Source organism: Macrobrachium rosenbergii, chromosome 37 (assembly GCF_040412425.1).
Source record: "Macrobrachium rosenbergii isolate ZJJX-2024 chromosome 37, ASM4041242v1, whole genome shotgun sequence".
Classification (NCBI taxonomy): Eukaryota; Metazoa; Arthropoda; class Malacostraca; order Decapoda; family Palaemonidae; genus Macrobrachium; species Macrobrachium rosenbergii.
The window spans coordinates 14732359-14751844 of NC_089777.1; the positions used below are offsets into that span (position 1 = coordinate 14732359).

General features: G+C 38.2%; 1 protein-coding gene across 19 annotated transcripts in view; it reads left to right on the plus strand.

Moving 5' to 3' along the window:
• Positions 1–1243: 1243 nt before the first annotated feature.
• The window catches only part of LOC136825341 (uncharacterized), a 34401-nt gene continuing 16158 nt past the window's right edge, over positions 1244–19486 (plus strand). For 2 of the 19 annotated variants that reach the window (XM_067081567.1, XM_067081568.1), the window contains exons 1-3: positions 1262–1375; positions 4619–4682; positions 11119–11244. Coding sequence is in view for 7 of the 19 variants with exons in the window: in XM_067081561.1 (XP_066937662.1) it covers positions 17294–17360 (67 nt within the window). In the remaining 12 variants the exon portion in view is untranslated. Of the gene's footprint in view, positions 1376–4618; positions 4683–11118; positions 11245–17252; positions 17361–19486 lie in introns of all 19 variants that reach the window. The other 17 variants (XM_067081570.1, XM_067081571.1, XM_067081556.1 and 14 more) reach the window with 16 other exon arrangements.

Here is a 19486-nt window from a genome sequence, read left to right on the forward strand (position 1 = left end):
AATATGAAAGGGTGGATTACACTAAGTGACAAATGCAAAGGGAAGAGATGGTTTCGTTGGAAGTATGTTTTTGGCAGAGAGTTCGTTAGAGCAGGTGTTACGTGTCAGTCTTCTGGAGATGTAAGAGCAATTTGACAGATTACTTGCTAGGGGTATTTCTGATCAGTTCAAGTTGCAGAGGAAGGGATGGAAAGGTTGCACTGAATGTGATTAGGGCAAATGAGTTTTGTGGAAAGGAAGTGAGAAATGCTTATATTGATAAAAATGACTGAAGAATAGGCTAGAGTTCAAGACACATTATATAGAGTGTAAATAGATATGCTGGCTAAAATGAGAGTGGTGGGATATGGAAATGAAAGCTTTAGTTAAAAGGAAAAGAAATCGAGATGCAAATACATGGCAGAAGATAATGTAGGCTACAAATTTGAATATGAATGAGAACTTTAAGGGGAATACGTTACACTACAGAAATGTGATCTTGAGCTATGTTAATGGGTAAATGGCGCTCAGAATAAAATATGAAAATGGAGAGGTGATGTCACAAGAATGTGGCCTACTCTTGCTTCAATGGTTTTAGTAGTATTTTGAATAGTCGTTGTGTCGTTGACAAAAGAGAGGCAGAGCTCAATGGTCCAAATGTGGAGAGGGATAGTTTAAGTTTAGCAGTGCTTGTAGATGTGACTGCTGAGGAAAGAAGGACAATTAAGAGGTTGGAGACACCTTAAGGAGATGGAATTACGCGAGCAATATTGCAGTACAATGGTGAAAGTTCAATTGGACGGGAGCTACTGTATTTAAAGCAGGAGAAATGAAAAGCTCCAAGGAATTGGCAATAATAATTGTTCCTTTGCATAAAGTTACGGTGATCGAGGAGACTTAAGAATTATACAGGGGCATAACATTACTTAGTACAGATGCAACTCAGTTAAAAATCTTCAAGATTCAAATCCCTTGTTTAAAATGGCAGATGCACCATACTGCTATGGAATTTGTATACATCATGTATACAATGTAGTATGCACAATAAATAATCTCCATATTACTTATAATGCAAAAACAGAATGTAAATGCTATTCCAGTACAACTGTTGTACGTGATTTATGCCAAAGCTTCCAAAATGACCATGCAAAATTTCAGATTTTATTTTCTACACATCGTAAAGCCGTCTCGCGTGTCAGTGATTTGCGAATCAGTACGTGATTTACGAACCATTTACGAACCATTTACGAACCAATACTTTCAAACTCAGTTCTGATTTAGGAACGTAGACCTGGGCAGATTCTCCAACCTTCTACCTTGCAGAATACGGCAACATCGTCATCGTAAACAAACTTCGCGGCGTCGCACGAACAACCCACTTGATGAACTCGATAAGGTAAGTGTCTGACCAACTTTTGTCGGCAAAATGTTATTGGCGCGCTGTTTCCGTGTTGTAGATTGTGGGTTGTGACCCTGGACGTGGTGCTCTTGAACGTAAAGGTTCTACCTAAAGGTTTTATGACGTGAAATGGCCGCCCCTTTTAGTAGGCGCTCTGGTAATCCTACAAGTTTTGGGGGGGTCCAGATTCCCTGCATGACGTAGTCAAGTCAAGATTAGCACACAGATTTATCAAGTATTTATTGAATAATGGAATACTGTGAAAAAATGAACAGTTTATCAACTTACAGAAGCAGAATTTGTGAAAAAAGGGGAATTTTGGGGAACGTAAATAAACAAAAACATGGCGGGGCGAATACGCACCCATAGGATTTTGAGGAAATCGTAAATCTCTGCTTCTGTAAGCAGATGAACTGCTCATTTTTTTTTCAAATTTATCAAAAAGTGGCTGCTGAAGAGCAAGAGCCCGTGCCTGGTTCGTGGTTCCTAAGTGCTCATTCCACAAATCATTATTCACATGAGGTGCAGAGCATTATTTTTTTTTTTTTTTTTTTTTTTTTTTGGTAATTCTAAGCCATAGTTCCGCCGTGAGCTACGCTATGGGGTAGAGCTGTATAGTAGCTCCGTGGCAGCGACTGCCTTCTAACTTGGCTTTTTCTAGTTTTTTCGTTGCTAATTATGAGCTTACCTTTAATTTTTGGCGCTCGAACTTACCTTTAATTTTTGGCGCTCGAGTGTAATTAACCTGTAATTAACCCCTGAGGTCCATCCAACAACGGATTTCCATACGCAATCTTCACAAGACAGAGCACGGGTACGTCTGTTTGGAACAGTCCTTATCCCGTCCGGCAAGTGCAATAACTTGTTAATGTATGGGTATCCCCCCCCCCGGGCCAGTACTAAACACAGCGAAGGGAAATTCTGTTTGGCCGACAACAAACTGGTGCACCGCCGGTATCAGATCCCTAAAAGTGTAGAAAAAACCAGTTGAAAAGGTAAAAACAGGTGCAGAGCTAATATATAGAATTACTCACAATGGCAACTGACGTTTTCCTGGTATTTTACTTTCTTTACAGGAATTTAAAGTGATATTTTGTCGGCCGGCTGTAACTAAACTGTATTTGACCTTTGAAGACTACACTACTGACAGGGTAGATCTAAGCAAGCATTCTGCAGCGAGCCCCCCACCCCCTCCATAGCTAATACAACAAAATTGTAACCAGTAAACACCCTTAAAAATACCAATCTAACATACCCTAGAGGTGTTTAACGGTTACAACTTTGCCGTATTAGCTGTAGAGGGGGGTGGGGGCTCGCCGTGGAATGCCGGGTTAGATCTACCCCGTCAGTAGTGTAGTCTTCAAAGGTCAATTACAGTTTAGTTACAGCCGGCCGACAAAATATTGTTTTTAAATTCTTGTAAAGCAAGTAAAATAACATAGGAAAACGTCAATTGCCATAGTCTAGCTCACCGCGGAACTACGGCTTAGAATTACCATTTCTTTGTTTTTTTAACAAATCTCTGCTTCTGTCAGCAGATAAACCGCTAATTTTTTTTGCACATATACTTCTGTTTGCAGTTCTGTAGAAAGAAGAAACTGAAATAGGAAAGAAAGCTTAAACACAAACACACACACACACACACACACACACACACACACACACACACACACACACACACACACACACACACACACACACACACACACACACACACACACACACACACACACACACACACACACACACACACACACACACACACACACACACACACACACACACACACACACACACAGAAGGGAGCAGTGAATTGAGACCCCTATAATGCAGGATTACTTATCGCTCATTACCAAAAAGAATCAGCGGTAAAAGTGAACTTACTAGGCTACTACATACCACAATACAGTTCTTGCTGGTCAGCGACCGTAATATTTACCGCATCTTGCTTAAGCTTTCTATTTGTTTATCTTTATGCCTTTTGTTTGTCTATGATATTTACAGTTTTTTGTTTTTACGTTCATCCCCAAGAGGCTGGTACTAAACGTGGTATATACCCATTTTGCGTGTAAACTGATACCTTAGGGTAAGTGTAGAGAAGACGGCTGCATGAATATATCGTTTTTTAGTATAATTTTTTTTTTTTGTCAAACAATGTAGAGGATGGTGTATAGGCCTATAATGCAGTCCAAGGAAGATAGTTTGAGAAATTTACAGAGGTAATGAGCTATTCATTGCATATTGTCTATATTTTTACATCCATCCCCAAGGGGCTGGTATTATACATGGTATCCCGCAGAGCTTTCACCATGTTTAGGGATTAACATAAAATATCTTTGTTCAGCTTTCTCCTTTACTATCTATAGTTTATATTTTTGCTTTCATTTCCAAGAAGCTGGTACTAAACACAGCACCCAGCAGAGCTACCACCCTGTTCAGTACCAGCCCCTCAGGGATTAATGTAAAACACATATGAAATTATCCATTGTATTGGCAAATTTCTCAAGTTATCTCACCGGTACTGCATTGAGTACACCATTTTCTATATTGATCCTCTCATTTGCATTTACCGTAATAGGCCTAGTTACCGAATTAGAGGGGCATGGTACTAGTCTTCAGTTGTACCTTGTTAATGTACGCAGAGAAGCCTAACCATAAAAACGATGTGTGGGAAGATCTGAAAAGCAACCAGATTGCAAGAAATGAAACTGACATTTGCAGAATGTCTAGAGATTGGGAGCAAAATTTCAAGCAGTTTCGATAAACCAGCTACTAGGCCAACAGGGTATTTAATTTTCAAATGTGATTCAGATGCTAGAGATTGAATTCATAAGAATCATGGGTAATTCTAAGAGAGGGCTCTGCAAGGAGGTATTGTTTATAAATGAAATTTTTGTACTATGGAGTGTATAGATAAGGGTTATGATGCAGTACAGGCGAGTTGATTTGAAAGATTTACTGAAATAATATTAGAAATTTAATGCTGTTTGTTTATCTTTTATCGTAATGTCTTAAAAATATAAACAAACGAAAGACAGTAAATTTATTATATTGTTTTGGTAAATTTTTCTCAAGTTAGCCAGTCTCACCCGTACTGCATCATGGATATACACCCTTTTTGATATTGTTCAGTAAAAAAAATTTTCATTAATAAACATTGTCTCCTTGCGGAGTTCAACCTGAGAATCACTGATGTTGGCTGAGACAGATATCACATCGCCATATGTTTCTTTTGTCAAGGTACAGTCGCACAGAGGGAGGGTGATCCATGGTGCATCAAATGTGTAGTGAATCATAGACCAAGGTATTTCTCTTACAATTAAAAAGTGCATAAATTGCATGAGATTTCTTTCGCTTGATGTAAATTGCATGGTGAATGAGAGATGTTGTAGGTCTGGAGGATTTTTTGATTGAGGGCTGAGAAGAACTGACCAAGGATTCTAAGTGGTTGCAAATGGGATTTTGCAGATATTAATTGGTTGAAAACAAAACAGTAGAAATAAAATGAAGATGGAACTTAGTTTTGAGCCCTAGTGTCAAAGGTACTTTTCAGGTGTTGAGTATAAGATTGTGAACATGTAACCCAAGACTGTTTCAAGAAGATTTGTTCCTTCAGGGATATAACCAGCACCTTTCATTTGTGCAGTATCCTTCAGTGTGGTGGTGGTACCTACAGGGGTGCATCCTGAACTAATTGAATGATTAAGTAGGTTTTGGTGGGTACCAGTAGGTTAGGTAGGTAGGACTCAAAATCCTAGGATGGAATAGGTAACTTGGGTTAGTGTACAGTTCAGGTTAATTTGCGTCTTGAGAAGTGCATTAAGTTTCTGTCATGTTTTACCCTAAATATGCTTAGTTTAGTTTATAATAAGAGCGGTGGTAGAAAATGTAAAAAGCACAAGAAATATGTGAAAAATAAGGGCCAACTCTAACTTACATGCTTCATGGGACAAATAGTTCTGTCATCACTTGAAGAAAGAAGTCATTTTGTCCCAAAGAACCATTAGTAAAATTTTGACTGGCTTCTCACAATAGCTTAGGGAAGGGATAGTACAAGTAGCCTGCCCCTTATAGAAGTCTGAAGTTAGATTAGGTGTTGAGATAGATTTTTTGCAAGGCAGAATGCAATAGTGCAGACTGCATAGTTTCTTCAGTCCCTATGTAATCTTACTGACAACATGTGGCCCTTGATAAATATTTAAAAAATCATTATGTGTAATGAGTTAAAGGTAGTTTAAAAGGCACTTGTATCAAGTATGACTGTGCTTGTGATTTCATATGTAAAGCATATATTTTTAAATTTTTTTTTTATTTGTTCTTTAGCATATTTCACCGTAGCTGTTGATGCTCCTCACTTATTTCCCCCACCCCCCAAAATAGTGTTTTACTCAGGTTCCCTATGATGAAGGGGGTAGCAGTATTATTTGGGGTTGGGAGAGATAAAAAGAAAACTGTTGCTTAAAACAGCTGTTTGGTTCTTAGCCACGTAAATTAAGTCTAATCCTTTGGGCCAGCCCTAGGAGAGCTGTTAATGAACTCAGTGGTCTGGTTAAACTAAGGCATACTTAACCTTTTTTCCTCAAAATCACCTGAAGGAATCTGCAGCCTCTTTGAAGACTTCACCCTTCAAAAGAGTTCCCCATAGTTCCTGAAGCTTTATATTTTCAATAATTTAAGGTTGTCTCCAAATGGGTCTTATTCCTCAAAGAGAAAGATGTCACAAAAACATGTAGAAGGTATCGGAAGCATAAACAAAAATTATATGGTAGTTCCCACAACAATGGTTTTCGAAAATACATCCTAAGATGAGCTGTATGAAAAATGTATACCTTGTGCCTCTGGCTAGAGGTTCTGTTGTACATTAACCCCTTGGCAGTCAGAGTGGGTATAGGTAAGGCAAAAACTGAAAGTTAGAATTTATCCATTCCAGTACCTCTCGAAGATTGTCTTTGTGAGCTCAGGTCTATATGTACTGTGTTTCCTTCCTTGTTTCAGAATGAAGGGGACTCCTAATAACCTCCATTGGGTGTATCTGGGGGCAGAGACAAATAAAATAAGCTCTTTGTGTGAAGAATTGACATTACGTGCTCATAAACTGGGTGATTCCCATGATTCCTCCGCCTCCTCTAGTTGGTTTTTGTAATTTGTATGTGGCTGCGATAACCTGCATGTTACACAGTGGAAGCTGTTGCCTTTTTTTTTTTTTTTTTTTGTCATGCCTGATGCATTGTTAGAGCTTATGTTTGGTATTTTCTTGCTTTCTGATAACCCCTTTGCATGCCAAGGTGAGAAATGTGGTATCCTCCAGACTATACTTGGGATCTAAAACAGGTTTGAGAAATGATGACCCCTGTGTACAGTATGCCTTGCCAAAGATGGTGATCTGTTGCTTATTCTAAGGACAATGTAAGGGCCTGTGGCCAGTTAGTTAGCCAGAGGAATATTACTTTAAAATTACAGATTCACTCTGCTAAAACTGTACTCAGTATTGTGCTGTTCAGCAATATGCGCTTCAGAATCAATCAGTCTCTCTCTCTCTCTCTCTCTCTCTCTCTCTCTCTCTCTCTCTCTCTCTCTCTCTCTCTCTCTCTCTCTCTCTCTCTCTCTCTATGTTTGTCACTTGACAGAAGAGCAGATTGTGAAATTTATTGCTGACTACTCCCGCGGGGGTGCCAGATGGTTGATGAAGAAACCACAAAGTCCCACACATAAATATCCACTTTTTAATTCCCATTTACTATTGCTCATTCAGTCTCATATTTCAAAATGGTTATGTTCAGTGTACACATCATGAAGTGAGTATCTGTCTAACAAGTGCCTTAAATTTTTGGAGAATTCAGGTGAATACTGTGCACTATTAAAACCTGCTTTCCTTGTAATTAACAAATTTTGAAGGTCAAAATTCATTTCCATTCATACGTGGCGATATTCATTACTGTATTGTGAAGATGCAGTTGGTATTTTTAATTTGTACCACCATCTTGGTATCATTAGTAGTACGAAGTTAGTGCTATGAATTTTGCAAAACTTCAAATGCCTCCTCTGTTTTTTTATTTCATAGTAAAAGTCCCCCACAAGAATCAAATACCTTATTATATGTCTGTACACAAAGCAATAATACCCAAGACAAAAAAAGACATTAAAGGGAAAACCTCCAGAAATTCATCTATTTACATTTTTGTTCCTAAAACTTTCAGACGGACAGATTTTTAGTCTGTGATTGAAACTGCTTGCCTTGAGTTCTTGTTTTGTTTTTATCAGTTCTGCGCTAAATTTATTTCCATCTACAATGTATGCCACTTAGGGAAATTACGGTCTAGGGTTAGGTTTATCCAAGCATATACAACTGTATTTCTCACCATGTACAACACACCTTAAAAAAATTACCTGAGGAAATATTTCTACATGATTTTCCCTTGTTTGTAGGTCTCCCTGGCAGAGTGACTGGAGTCAAGTTTGGTCCAGAGAAGGACCTAACAGTAGACTCCTAAATACTGCAAGGTTTAGTTTGGGGAATCTGTACAGTATTTACACAAGTTTTGCTGACATGTAAAAATATATTTTCAGTGCTAAGGAAATTTAAGAAAAAGTCTGTGCTACATCCACAAAAAAGGTTTGCCAGTGATCATTTTTTAAATTAATCTTTCCTCTCTATTATGATAGCTGTGTTTCCCGCGTCAGGCGGGAGGACCATAGAGTGTGAAAAGTAAACCCAAAAAATAAATAAATAGGATCGTTTAGTTTGAACTGTCTATTCTTCACTCATCCCTTTCGGATGGTTCGAGTGTCTCTGGTTTTCCATCCAGTTTTTTCCCTGTCATCGGCCTGCGAGGACACATTGGAGAGTGTATTCAAGATTTCGTTAATGATTAGATCTTTTCGGAATTTGGTTTGATATTTCTTGTTTGTTATGTAGGATGTCATCCAAAGAGGATAAAGGAAAATCGTTTTGTGTCAGTAAGTTAAGAGGGCGCAACACCCGCCTTTAACTCATCAGTTTACGATGGTCACGACGAGTGAGTTTCATGTAGGAACAAGGATTGTTCTGTTAACGATCGTTATGACCAGTGTATTGGTTGGTCAAATGAAATGATGAATGTTTATGGAAAGTGTAAGCAGAGGCGAGAAGCAGATAAGAATAGGAGAAGACGGAAAAAGAGATTCTTATAACTCTAGGACAGGAAGTGGGGTTAGGAGTAAGAGTTTCTCATCTTTTCAGATAGCAGCTCTTCCTGTTCTCCCTCTTTTCCTAGTAATGCTTCTCCTTCAAAATTTTCCTTCTCCTCTCAAAGCTCCTTGTATTGTTCAGGATATGAGGTCTGGCAAATTAGCCATACCTTAGCCATGCTCTGTGACGCTCCTTCTACTGTTGGAGGTACAGGAAAGCAGGGCATATCCAGGAGTGGAAGCCGTTTGTCCCCATTGTCTTCTTCCTCAGGCCAACCTGGCATGTGTTGCATACAGGTTGGCACTCAGTCACTGAAAGATAAGCACAGCAAGATCAAGCGAAGTTCACATAGGCAGGAGGTAGGTTTGCTAAGTAAGGATGAGCACATACTCGATATCTGATTCCATATCCCTTAGGGCTTACGGGAGGCCACAAGCTCTTAGCATTCCCTATCCGGGTTCTTTCTGTAGTCTTCCCTTGTAGGATGATTTGGTATTTTCTCGTAGGCGTTCGCCTGACATTGTACGTTCGCCTGGCATTGGAAGCTCTCTTGCCAGTGCTTAAGCACTCGCCTGCCATCGGACTCACGCTTGACAGCAGGCGTTTTTCTAACACCAAATGCTTCCCCACGTTTAGGCTTTCGCATGGCACCAGACTCTCACATTTTTCTCAGTCTCCCAGGTGGTCTGGCTATGCTGGTTCGTCCTCACGTTTTTTTGTCCGACATGAGGGTGTTTCGTGCAAGTAGCCGCGATCAGATGTGTGAACGCATTTGTTCTCCACATCTTCTTTTCTCAGGCATTCTCATCAACTTTTGACACCTCGTAAATCAGCGCTAGTTTCTCCCACAGATTGGAGTAACATGAGTTTCTATCGTTCACCTTATTCTGTCTCATGGTCACTGTGTAAGGCACGAACGCCTCTTTGTAGTTCCCATTCTCCTCAGGTGTCACGCTTCCAGTTTTGCTCTCCATCTTTCTCATCTCGGACTATGCCTGAGCATTCTAGGCATTTTCTTCAACTGCATTTGACATCATGGATGCCTCAGGTTGCTTCCCAGTTACCAAGTACTGTATTCTTAGGTCTCTTTCAGGCACTCTCGGTCACCTTTGCAGCGCCGAAGTTCGGTGTATTCTCCTGTTAGACAAGTGTGTACTCCTTTGATTGCTACTGTCTCAGTTGCACAGTAGACTGGATTATCTTCACCTCAACCAAAATTTTTTTATTATTGTTTGAAAGATGTCCCCTTCCATAAAAATGCCCAGCAACTTTTCGGTCTCATTCTGCTGATGTTAAGTTAGAGGTAGCATTATCTCTCAGCAGGTTTATAACACAGTTTGTTACAGTTTTGTCAGGATAACATTTTCTAAAAAAATTTAGAATTTATCCTACTTTACATGCATTTATTTTATTAATTAATGAGCTAGGGACATTCTCCCTTTCCTCCTTCTCCTCGGAAGACAATTCCTCAGCTATTGTCTGTGCCGCTTCCACTAAAGGTCCTGCAGTTCTTCTGTGTTGAGCACTGCTTTGTACTCCTTCACTAACCCCACTTCATGATCACTGACCTCCAAGCTCAGGGACTTGTCCAGAGCCACAATGTCCTCCACGACAGGCTTGGCCTCACTGGTATTTCTAGCCTTCTTAGGGGCCATGATGACTTGTGTATACAGGCAGTCCCCGGTTAACGGCGGGCTCGGTTAACAGCGATCCGGTTTTATGGGGCTTGTTTAGCGACGAAAATCGCCGATTTCCGCTTATCGGCGCCGATACATACCTAACAGAGGTGCCGATAACCGAAAATCGGCGCTTTTTGGTGCAGATAACCCCTGAAAATCGCCGATTTTCGTTTGGCGGCAATTTTCGGTTATCATCACACCCTCAGAAACGGAACCCCGCCGACAACCGGGGACTGCCTGTAGTACAATTACTTTGCACTAGAATAACGAAAAACTTACAAAGACGCAGACAGTGTAGCAGAGAAGTGCACTGAGCACGACCCAGGCATAAACTGAACCCTTCCCCTTGTTTCAGCTGGGAACCATACATGCGTGATGCTCATAATCCCTTATTTTTTAGCCAGTTGTCTTTGTCCACCCTTGAACTAAGCAACAATCCATTAACCGAACAGATTTTTCCTCGGACAAAACAGCCTTCAACTGAATTACTTGTTAATCGAGATATACATTAACCAAAGTATCATTGAACTTATATCTCCTGGAAAACTACTTTATGGGAAACTTGGCTATTTTTAAAGAATTATGGTTGAAGAAAAGTGTTGCTTTCTTGTGCGTGTACGTATGTATGAGAGAAATTGATTGCTCACTCTGTAGGATAGAGCAGTTCAGAAGTCAGTTTTCAGGGGAGCAAGGTAAGTGGAGTGTAGTGTATAGTACTTTATAGAAACATTTTGGTTGAAGCTTCGTTTATCACACTGCTGGATTGGCTATGCTGTTTGGTTTTATTTTTGTAAAGTAGAACAAAAATAAGTGTGTAGGGTTTGTTTACTGTTCTGTAAGTTTTTTTTTTTTATATATATATTGCACCATTTACATAATTCCTTTTTTCACAGTTTTGTTGGCATAAGTGTTCAGTACTCACCTGTTTAGTTTGATAAGCATTTTATCACAAACCAGTCAGTATTGGAAGCTACATCTAGGATATAATATCTACAGTACTTAGGATATTTATTTTTAAGGTAAGTTCCAGAGTAGTTTCTACATTATTTGTTTAAAGGCTTCTTTATTCATGTATGTTACGCAAATAGTTTATATAATCTTTCTTTTTACATTGAAATTCTGTGCGGTATTATGTAAAATTGTTGTTCAGTTTACTTTTATCTTTCGAGACTTACGGGGAAGGGCGAGGGGGAGAGAAGTGTTCCAAGATTTGTTTTGTAGCGCATCGCATCTGACTGTAATGGCCCTTGCAACATTTTTCTTTTAGGTCTCACTGTAAATATATTTTCATGTATTATTAATGGTTATGATGTAATTTTGAAGCTGAATCCATGCAATTTATTGTACCATGTTCAAAAATAAAAAATAGAAATGAAAAATCATAATAAACTGAACTTAGTGCAAAGTTTTCAGCGGAGGAAACCATTTGTAGTTATCAAAATCTCGAGTGTTGACATTTGCATGTGTGAAAATAATATTATCACACTCTCAAAAGTTTAAAGATAAATTCTGCACAAAAATGAATACATCGTACATAGAAATGAATACATCATACTTTAATGATGCAAACCAATTGCTTCTGGTCTTGCAGTTGCTACAAAGATTGCCAGTTGAAAAATGGTGTACGTCAAATTATTTTTGTACTCCATACTCTTGACAAACAAAGTTCCTGCAAGAAACATTAATTGCATTTGTATTCCTCTTTTTTTTTCACTTTTGTGATCAGGCACAACTTTGAACTTTCAGGTTACGAAGCTTGAGCTGCTCACCTAAAATAAGAGTATATACTGTAGATATGTTAGAAAAGCTCATATAATTAATGACATCTAAAATCAAGGCTCCTTATTAGTGGGTATACATTCCCAACTACTAACATTGCTTTCACTGCCTGCTCCTTTTCAACTGTAATGCCATGTCTAAACCCCCTGTTGTCATCCAACGTAATTTTTCTTTAATGTGACCGAGTACCTGATAGTTGTAGTGTGAGTGACTTTTCTGATACGTGCCTGTTTTGATAGTTTAAACACAAGAAAAGCCCTCTAAAATTGCTTATACTTAAGTATTTTAACAGTTTTAACACAAAAAGTGCATTTAGTCATGAAAATGATGAGAAAATACGGTAATTAGTGAATATTTCTCAGTGAAAAATACTGCGAATGGGTGAATTTTCCGCAAATAATGGGTAGATACGTTCCACAGAGAAATCTGCGAATACATGAGTTCGCGAATCGTGAGAACTGTAATTATGTTAAGCAATAATTCAGAAGAACATTGTACATGTACAGTATACTGAATTTTCTTTTCAAAATGACTTCTGCTCTTATGATAATTAAGTTGACTGTTCTTAGTGAAAAGCAGCACATTAGAGCCTTCAGTCACAGTATTTTACATTATATTACCATAGGATTTTGTCATAGTGTTTTTCACAAATTCATTTACGAAGCATTTTGTGAAAGGCTTGTCATTTTTTAGAAATTTGTTTTCCTTAGCATAAAATGGCAACATTGAATCCCCATCTTCTAATCACAAACACACACACACACGCACATGACAGTTTTCTTGGAGTTAACAGGTAACAGGTAATGACACATAATTCTGCCTATGAGGAAGTTATCCTAGTTAACCGTCCACCTGAAAAAACTTGAATTTCTTATTCATAATGGTCTGCCACTGTGTTTTGATGTCAGTCAACGGTTTTGTAAAACTGATTTGTGTATGAACTCATCTTAATTTTATCACAGACTTCAAGTACTGTGATAAGGCTGGCATTGTTTGACGTTTTATTGCAGAAGAGATCACTTACAATGTATTTGATACACTTGTAAATGATTGTCAGAAGTATGGTAAACACTTGAAAAATGGTCTTAGTACTGTACTTGAAGTTTTACTTGGCGGTAACTTCCCTGCTTTTTCTTTGAACAGTCCAGTAACTTTGTAAATATTGGAAACTAGGCAATAATCCTTTCACAAGCCAGAATTGCTGCCTAACTTCTGATTGCATTTCAATATTAGTACACTGGTTCCTGTGTTCTGAATGCTCTTTGTTTACCCAGTTTCATTACTTCTATCATTTGCATTTTATTTCTCAAGGAAAGAATTTTGGAATGGATGGTGGCTGCAGTCAGATTAAATTTGGTTACTGTTATTATGAGGTATTAGTTTTATTTACCACAATTGCTATCAAACCTTGAAGTCTGAAATAGATTTTGATTTCTCTATTGGTAGTCAAGTATTCTGTTTGAACTGTTGTTTCACCACTCGTACGAGTTCAGGAAGGTAGTTCAGTTATTCAAACCTCTTCTGCTTCTTTAAGTGTTTTCCTGAGTTAGCTGGCAATTACTATATATCTCACCCTCTGAATAGAACATATATCATTTAATAGTGTTTGTATTGTCATGAACTATGTTCACTTCCTTCTTAATGAATGCAGGAAAAGTTAATTATCTGCCGAGTTTTTCAAAAGTTTACTGCCAAGAACTAGATGTATTTTTCCTCTCTTTGGCATTTTCATTTTACCCATGCTTATTATGGTTATAAATTAGTATAATGACACCACAGAAAAGAGTATTGGTGGCAGGTGAGTGAGGGGTATTCAGGGGTATTCTCATCTCATCCCCCATTCTCCACCTTGCGAATTCATTGACCAATCTAGTTCACAGGGAAGGATACTCTCTTATAAAAGGATCTTGACTTTTGTACCCAGGAAAAATGGAAATAAGTTTTAAAAGGTTTTATTTTAACCATGCTTAGTCATGTTTCAAGATACTGTACATTGTCATGGGATAGTTATCTACTGGTGCTTTTACCAGTGGTCTAAGTTTGTGTTTGTGCATTCAAAATTTTAGAGAAAGATTACAGAACAGTATTTACTTTTCCTTGCATAAAACTTAACACATATTACTAAATAAATGTCCTGTTTTCCGATGGTGAGGGATTGCTTCCTTTAATATTAACTCAGTACATTGCTTAAGTGTCGGGTATATTTTTCAGTGAGGCCTTTATTAGATTTCATTAGGCTCTCACTAGATTTAACTTATTCCTATGGAAACAGACCATAGCTTTTGTATAGGAAAATTCTGTACCATGAGCTGGAATCAGTCATTGAGGCTTGGTAACAAGTTGGTTGTTTGGTGGTAGGTGATAAGTGAATGGAAATCTCCCACTCACCTGTCGCAACCCAACACTCCTCCATCAGCCAGCATTGTTGAAATGTGACTTGCTAACAAACTGATTGAGCAGTGATGGTGTGCAGGACATGAGTGTGTATATTGTCTCTTTATGACCTCTGATACTATTAACCCTTACCAAAATTTTGTTGGGGTTGGTCTCGCTGTCTTGAGTCCCCTTGTGAGAAGCGTGCTCGCTGGTCCCCCCCGGCAGTTGAAGAGTTCTGGTAAGAAATGCCTCCACCACTGCCAGACTTTTTTTAAATATTCTAGCTGGGCCATCCTGTCTCATCTCTGCCCTTCCCACTCATTCTCCTCTAGCTGGTGGCTCAGCACATGCTCTCCAACACTGATGGCCTGAGCAAGCATGGAGAGCTTTCTCCAAGTGAGATCTCTGTGCGTGGCCAAGCATGGAGAGCTCTCTCCAAGTGAGATCTCTGTGCATGCTCATAGTGTGTTACCTCAGCTGCTCCAGGAATGATGGTTTCTTCAGAGTACCTTTAGGTGTGGCCTCTTTTAGGAATTTTTGTCCAAGGGGTAGATACACGTAGGAGTTGACATTTTTGCATCGGAGTTTTTTCTTAAAACCTAACTTATTGATATTGTGCTCACACATACATACAATTATACAGCTAGTATTACTAAGAATTATTCAAAAACATCTTACACTAAGGTTCTATTTACAAATATGCTTCTGCTAGCCTCCTCAAAAATTGCTTCAGGCATCACTCTACAATATTAATATGAAACAGTAACAAGTCCCACACCTAATGTAATAGTTTGATGACAGCAAAGGCACCCAACACTTGAATGATGGAATGCTTAAACACAACATATATTCCAAGTCTTCTATATGGTTTTTTTGTGATATTTCAGCCTTCGCATTGGTTGGCACTGTGTTAACCTCATGTGTACCATCTCTGTGATTGTCCCATCTCCTTTACTTGAAGATTGTAGTTTTTAGTTATTAGAAGCCTTCAGAATTATACAGTAATCCATAAAATACCCTTGCAAGATGAATTCTCATTTCACAAATTTTATAGATAAGATAAAAATGTAGAAATATGTTGGATGCCTACCCATGTAGACACCAAAGGGAATAACGAAGCCAGTAAAAGCAGCCAAAGTTGCAATTACAGTGACAAGATCACATGTAGCTATTCCTACTAGTGATCACTTTACGTCGCTGAAAGCCGATTATAATCAGTAAGTGGCCAATTGTATGAAATAAAGAATCTGACAGGAACAAATTAAAGCAGAATTAGCCCAATGTTGGAATGTGGAATTCGTCATATAAAGGAATAGCGCTCACAGTTAATTTTGATTCATTTTAGAATTGGTCACTCTCTTTTGACCCGTGGGTATTTGATAAATAGCCCATGTGATCCAATTCGTATACACGCTGAATTTAAAATAATACTGACAGTTTAAAATTTTCGTGGGAATATCCAAAATATTATCCACGACGCGTGCCAAGTTTTGGAAACAAGTCAGGAAGAAGTTTTGTTAGAATATCTATCAGTGTCAATTAGTCCAGTTATAAGAATTTTAATTTGATAAGTGAAATTTAAACTTTATTATTATGAAAACTGTGAAGACAGATCCTTCAGTCATGCCCAGTGAAAATGAAATAAGTTGGCTCAGTGGTCTGGCTAAAATACTTAATATCATCGTGTGCTCAGTATGTTTATCAGCCTGTGAATACTCATATTGCAAGTATTTAAGTTCTGCATAGAGATCTCAGCATGCCGTAGATGTGGATTTCAGCTTCTAATAGTTGCATTTCTTCAAAACCTGGATTCTGTTTCCGAGTGCCCGTTTCTCTACTGCATAGGAAACATTTACACTTCACAAATTTTCCTCGGGATTGTGTACGTTGTACTTCTTAGTAGACCTGTAATCTCTCTCAGTCTATGCTGTCGTTACAATTTTTTTTGTACTGTCCTATCACGCCAATACGCAGCCAAAGTAGAAAAACTTTGCTTCTTCAGAATAACATAGTCAACATCCTCCTCGAGTTCTTCTCTAATAATGCTTGTGCGTTGTGATCTAAAAAGTCTAGAGAAATAAAGGAGTGAAATTGGATAAAAAAAATGTCACTGTTTACACAAAGTTAACTTGCACCTAGCACTTCAGGAAAATAATATTCAAAACCAGCCATCGTTTTGAATAAGAAAAGGCTTAGCATATATTAGTGCATGAATATTGTAAGACGAGTAGCTTAATGTGGTTTAGCAGTAGCAAGTGCAAGGCTGGGAAAATCATTGATCTATGCAGCAACCTTAATTTTACAAGAGGGGGCATGTCACTGATTTGCATTTTGCTCTAAACTATGTTATTTTTAGTAACACACTTGAAGATTTTGCATTAGTTTGTATACATGAGGCAAATGTTTGTCAAAGTGTTTTCATGCTAAAGTGCACCTCCTTCCAACAGATTATTGTTTGAACATTTTCAGTGTTTGCTATTTCTTGAGTAGTCTTAATGTTTTGTGTTCATTTTATTTTAAAGAATTACTGAGTATGCCTTCATGGTTATCAGATAACAGACTTAAAGGTTTAAGGTAAGTGGGAGAGAAGTATGGGGCACAGCACAGGCGAAGAGCTTTCGTAATCCCATTTGATAGCGGCTAAACTTTACACTGTTGTACTGTATGTGGGTTGGTTGTAGCATTTGCTAATAGGGTGAATGTTGAACAATATTTTCTACTGCGTAAAGGCTCTCCATTTTCACTTTAGTGTGACCACGTGTTTATCATACTCGTAGCGTACAGTAATGTTTATGAATCTTTAAGTTTTCCATGCTGTATGTTTTAGTGATTTGAAGGCTAAGGAATACAGGGTGTGTGTATGTCTTTGCAGCGTTTGTTGATATTAAGGGAGCAAATTCACTATTGACAAGTATGGTCACCCCAGAACCCCATCTACGAATTCCGGGAGTGCTAGTGCCATCATATCAGAAACTGATCAGTAAGTAAACAAACAAACTCTCTGCATTCTGTAGCTTCAAGAACACTTTCAGTGCGACTGAATTTTACAGCCCGATGGTGTCGTAAGACGACCATTATTTGTCCAGGCAAATTAGCCTTCATGGAGGTCTCTGTCAGTGCTTTATAGAAATCTGCACTTTTTGAGCATCAGTTTGATTCAAGTGGACATATTTTCCTTTATTTTTACAGTAATTGGAAGTTGGCTTTTGTAATTCAGTTGTCCTGAAATGTTAATTACCAAATAGCGTTGATTAAGCTTGAATTTAGATATTTTTTATATTAGAAAAGTGCTAGCACCATATGCTCACTTTTTTTTTATATTAGTAGCAGTGCTTGTCCTCACCAGTGTTGACAATGTGGGAGTGAGAAGAATGCATGCTTTGTAAGCGCATAGTGGATTATGTAAAACTCTTTACTATACTTAACTTTCACTGCAGACTTGAAGAGAAAAGTGTCTTATATACACTCGTATGATTTTATTAGGAGAGGAGTAACCACCAGGTAGTTATTGTGACAGATATGTACCCAGCACACCAATAGTGGTGTGTACTGTACTTTGTTATACTGAAGAAGACAAAGGTTTTGTAATAGTAAGGAAGACAACTTTTTCTTAACCCTTAAGGGACAGCATAATTTATCAATGTGCAGCACCCCAGACCAGGGAAACTCTGAGGTTGGCAAAATAAAAAAAAAAATCACATCAGTGGAAAGAGAATGACATGTATTGCACCGTATAAAAAAAAAAATTTTTTTAAATTTTCCCGACTTTCCACAAGTTGAAAATGACTATATACAACCCCTTGTGGGGCCTCATTTACAAGGCAATCGTAAATTTGACCAACTTATGTATGTTTTTCTAAAAAATAAATTTATTGTATTTTGTAAAATTATTATTACTGCTCACACAATATCAAAACAGATAAGAAATAAAAGCAGCAACAAATTTTTTGCTTATTTGTTGAACAATATTCACGTAAATTTACGAGAAGGAAGATTCAGTAACCTTTTTTTTTTTTACTTGTACATGCTTTTTCTAATATTTCTTTGCCATTTTCTCTGTAAAATTACAGTTACAACCGACATACTATCGTAAAAGACAAAAAAAAAAAAAAGGCAACCCCTTCGTATATTTACAAGCAAATTTACAAAAAGACTCGTGTGAGAGAGAGATGCAGTACTTTCCCCCTTCAAGTCAGAAGCATTACTGACGGCTGAAAAGATGTTCTGCGGCAACTGGCCCGACTCTCCAGTCAGTATAAAAGTTGCCATTAGTGAATTTATAACATATAGAAGTATTGGCACCTCTCTCTCGCCTCATTCTTACCATATCAGTGGTGCATAATATTGTTTCACACTCAGGCTCAATCCGTCCACCTCCCCAATCCTGTTTTACTTCACACTGAGGCTCAATCCATCCCTTAAGGGTTAAACATTAAAAGTAACGGGTATAATTAAAAGGCTACAAGTACTTTGCTTTTCTGGGTTTTGAAGGCCTTAACCCGAGCATTCAGTGTTCATGTATGAAGAGACACCATCCTACCCATCATAAATGGTATCCTGTTATATATAAAATGAGGAGGGCCATTGGCTTCTTGCGTTAAGATCGGCATGTATTGCTTATGTGAGATCTGGTGCTCGATTGTTGGGACTTATTCTTCGATGTCGTTATAGAATTAGGGCACTCTGTGGGAGGAAAGGAACCAGTTACCACATGGCAGATGCAGAAACTTTTTGCAGGTGTGAGTTGTTTTTGGCTCTGAATTGGTTAATGACATATCTGCTGTGTTACATTGGGGGCCCACATCTGTGTCCTATGTTGCTATCAAGGATTATTTGTGGAGAAAAGCCAGGTGAACAGTTTCCTAAAGGGGTTTAGAAAATTACATAGGGTTGAGTTAGAGGAGCAGGACTGCATAGATGATAGGCTTATGTCCTCCAAGGGGAATCAGCGTCCTTTGGCCAATGGAAAGGGATGCAGGGATGGTCAAAGGGTTATGGGTGTATCTCTCTCTCCTATAGCCATGTGTTTCAGAAATAATGTGGGTGATTATGAGTACGGTTTGAAGTAGTAATTTATAAAATAACTTTTAATGCAAAGTTATCTGA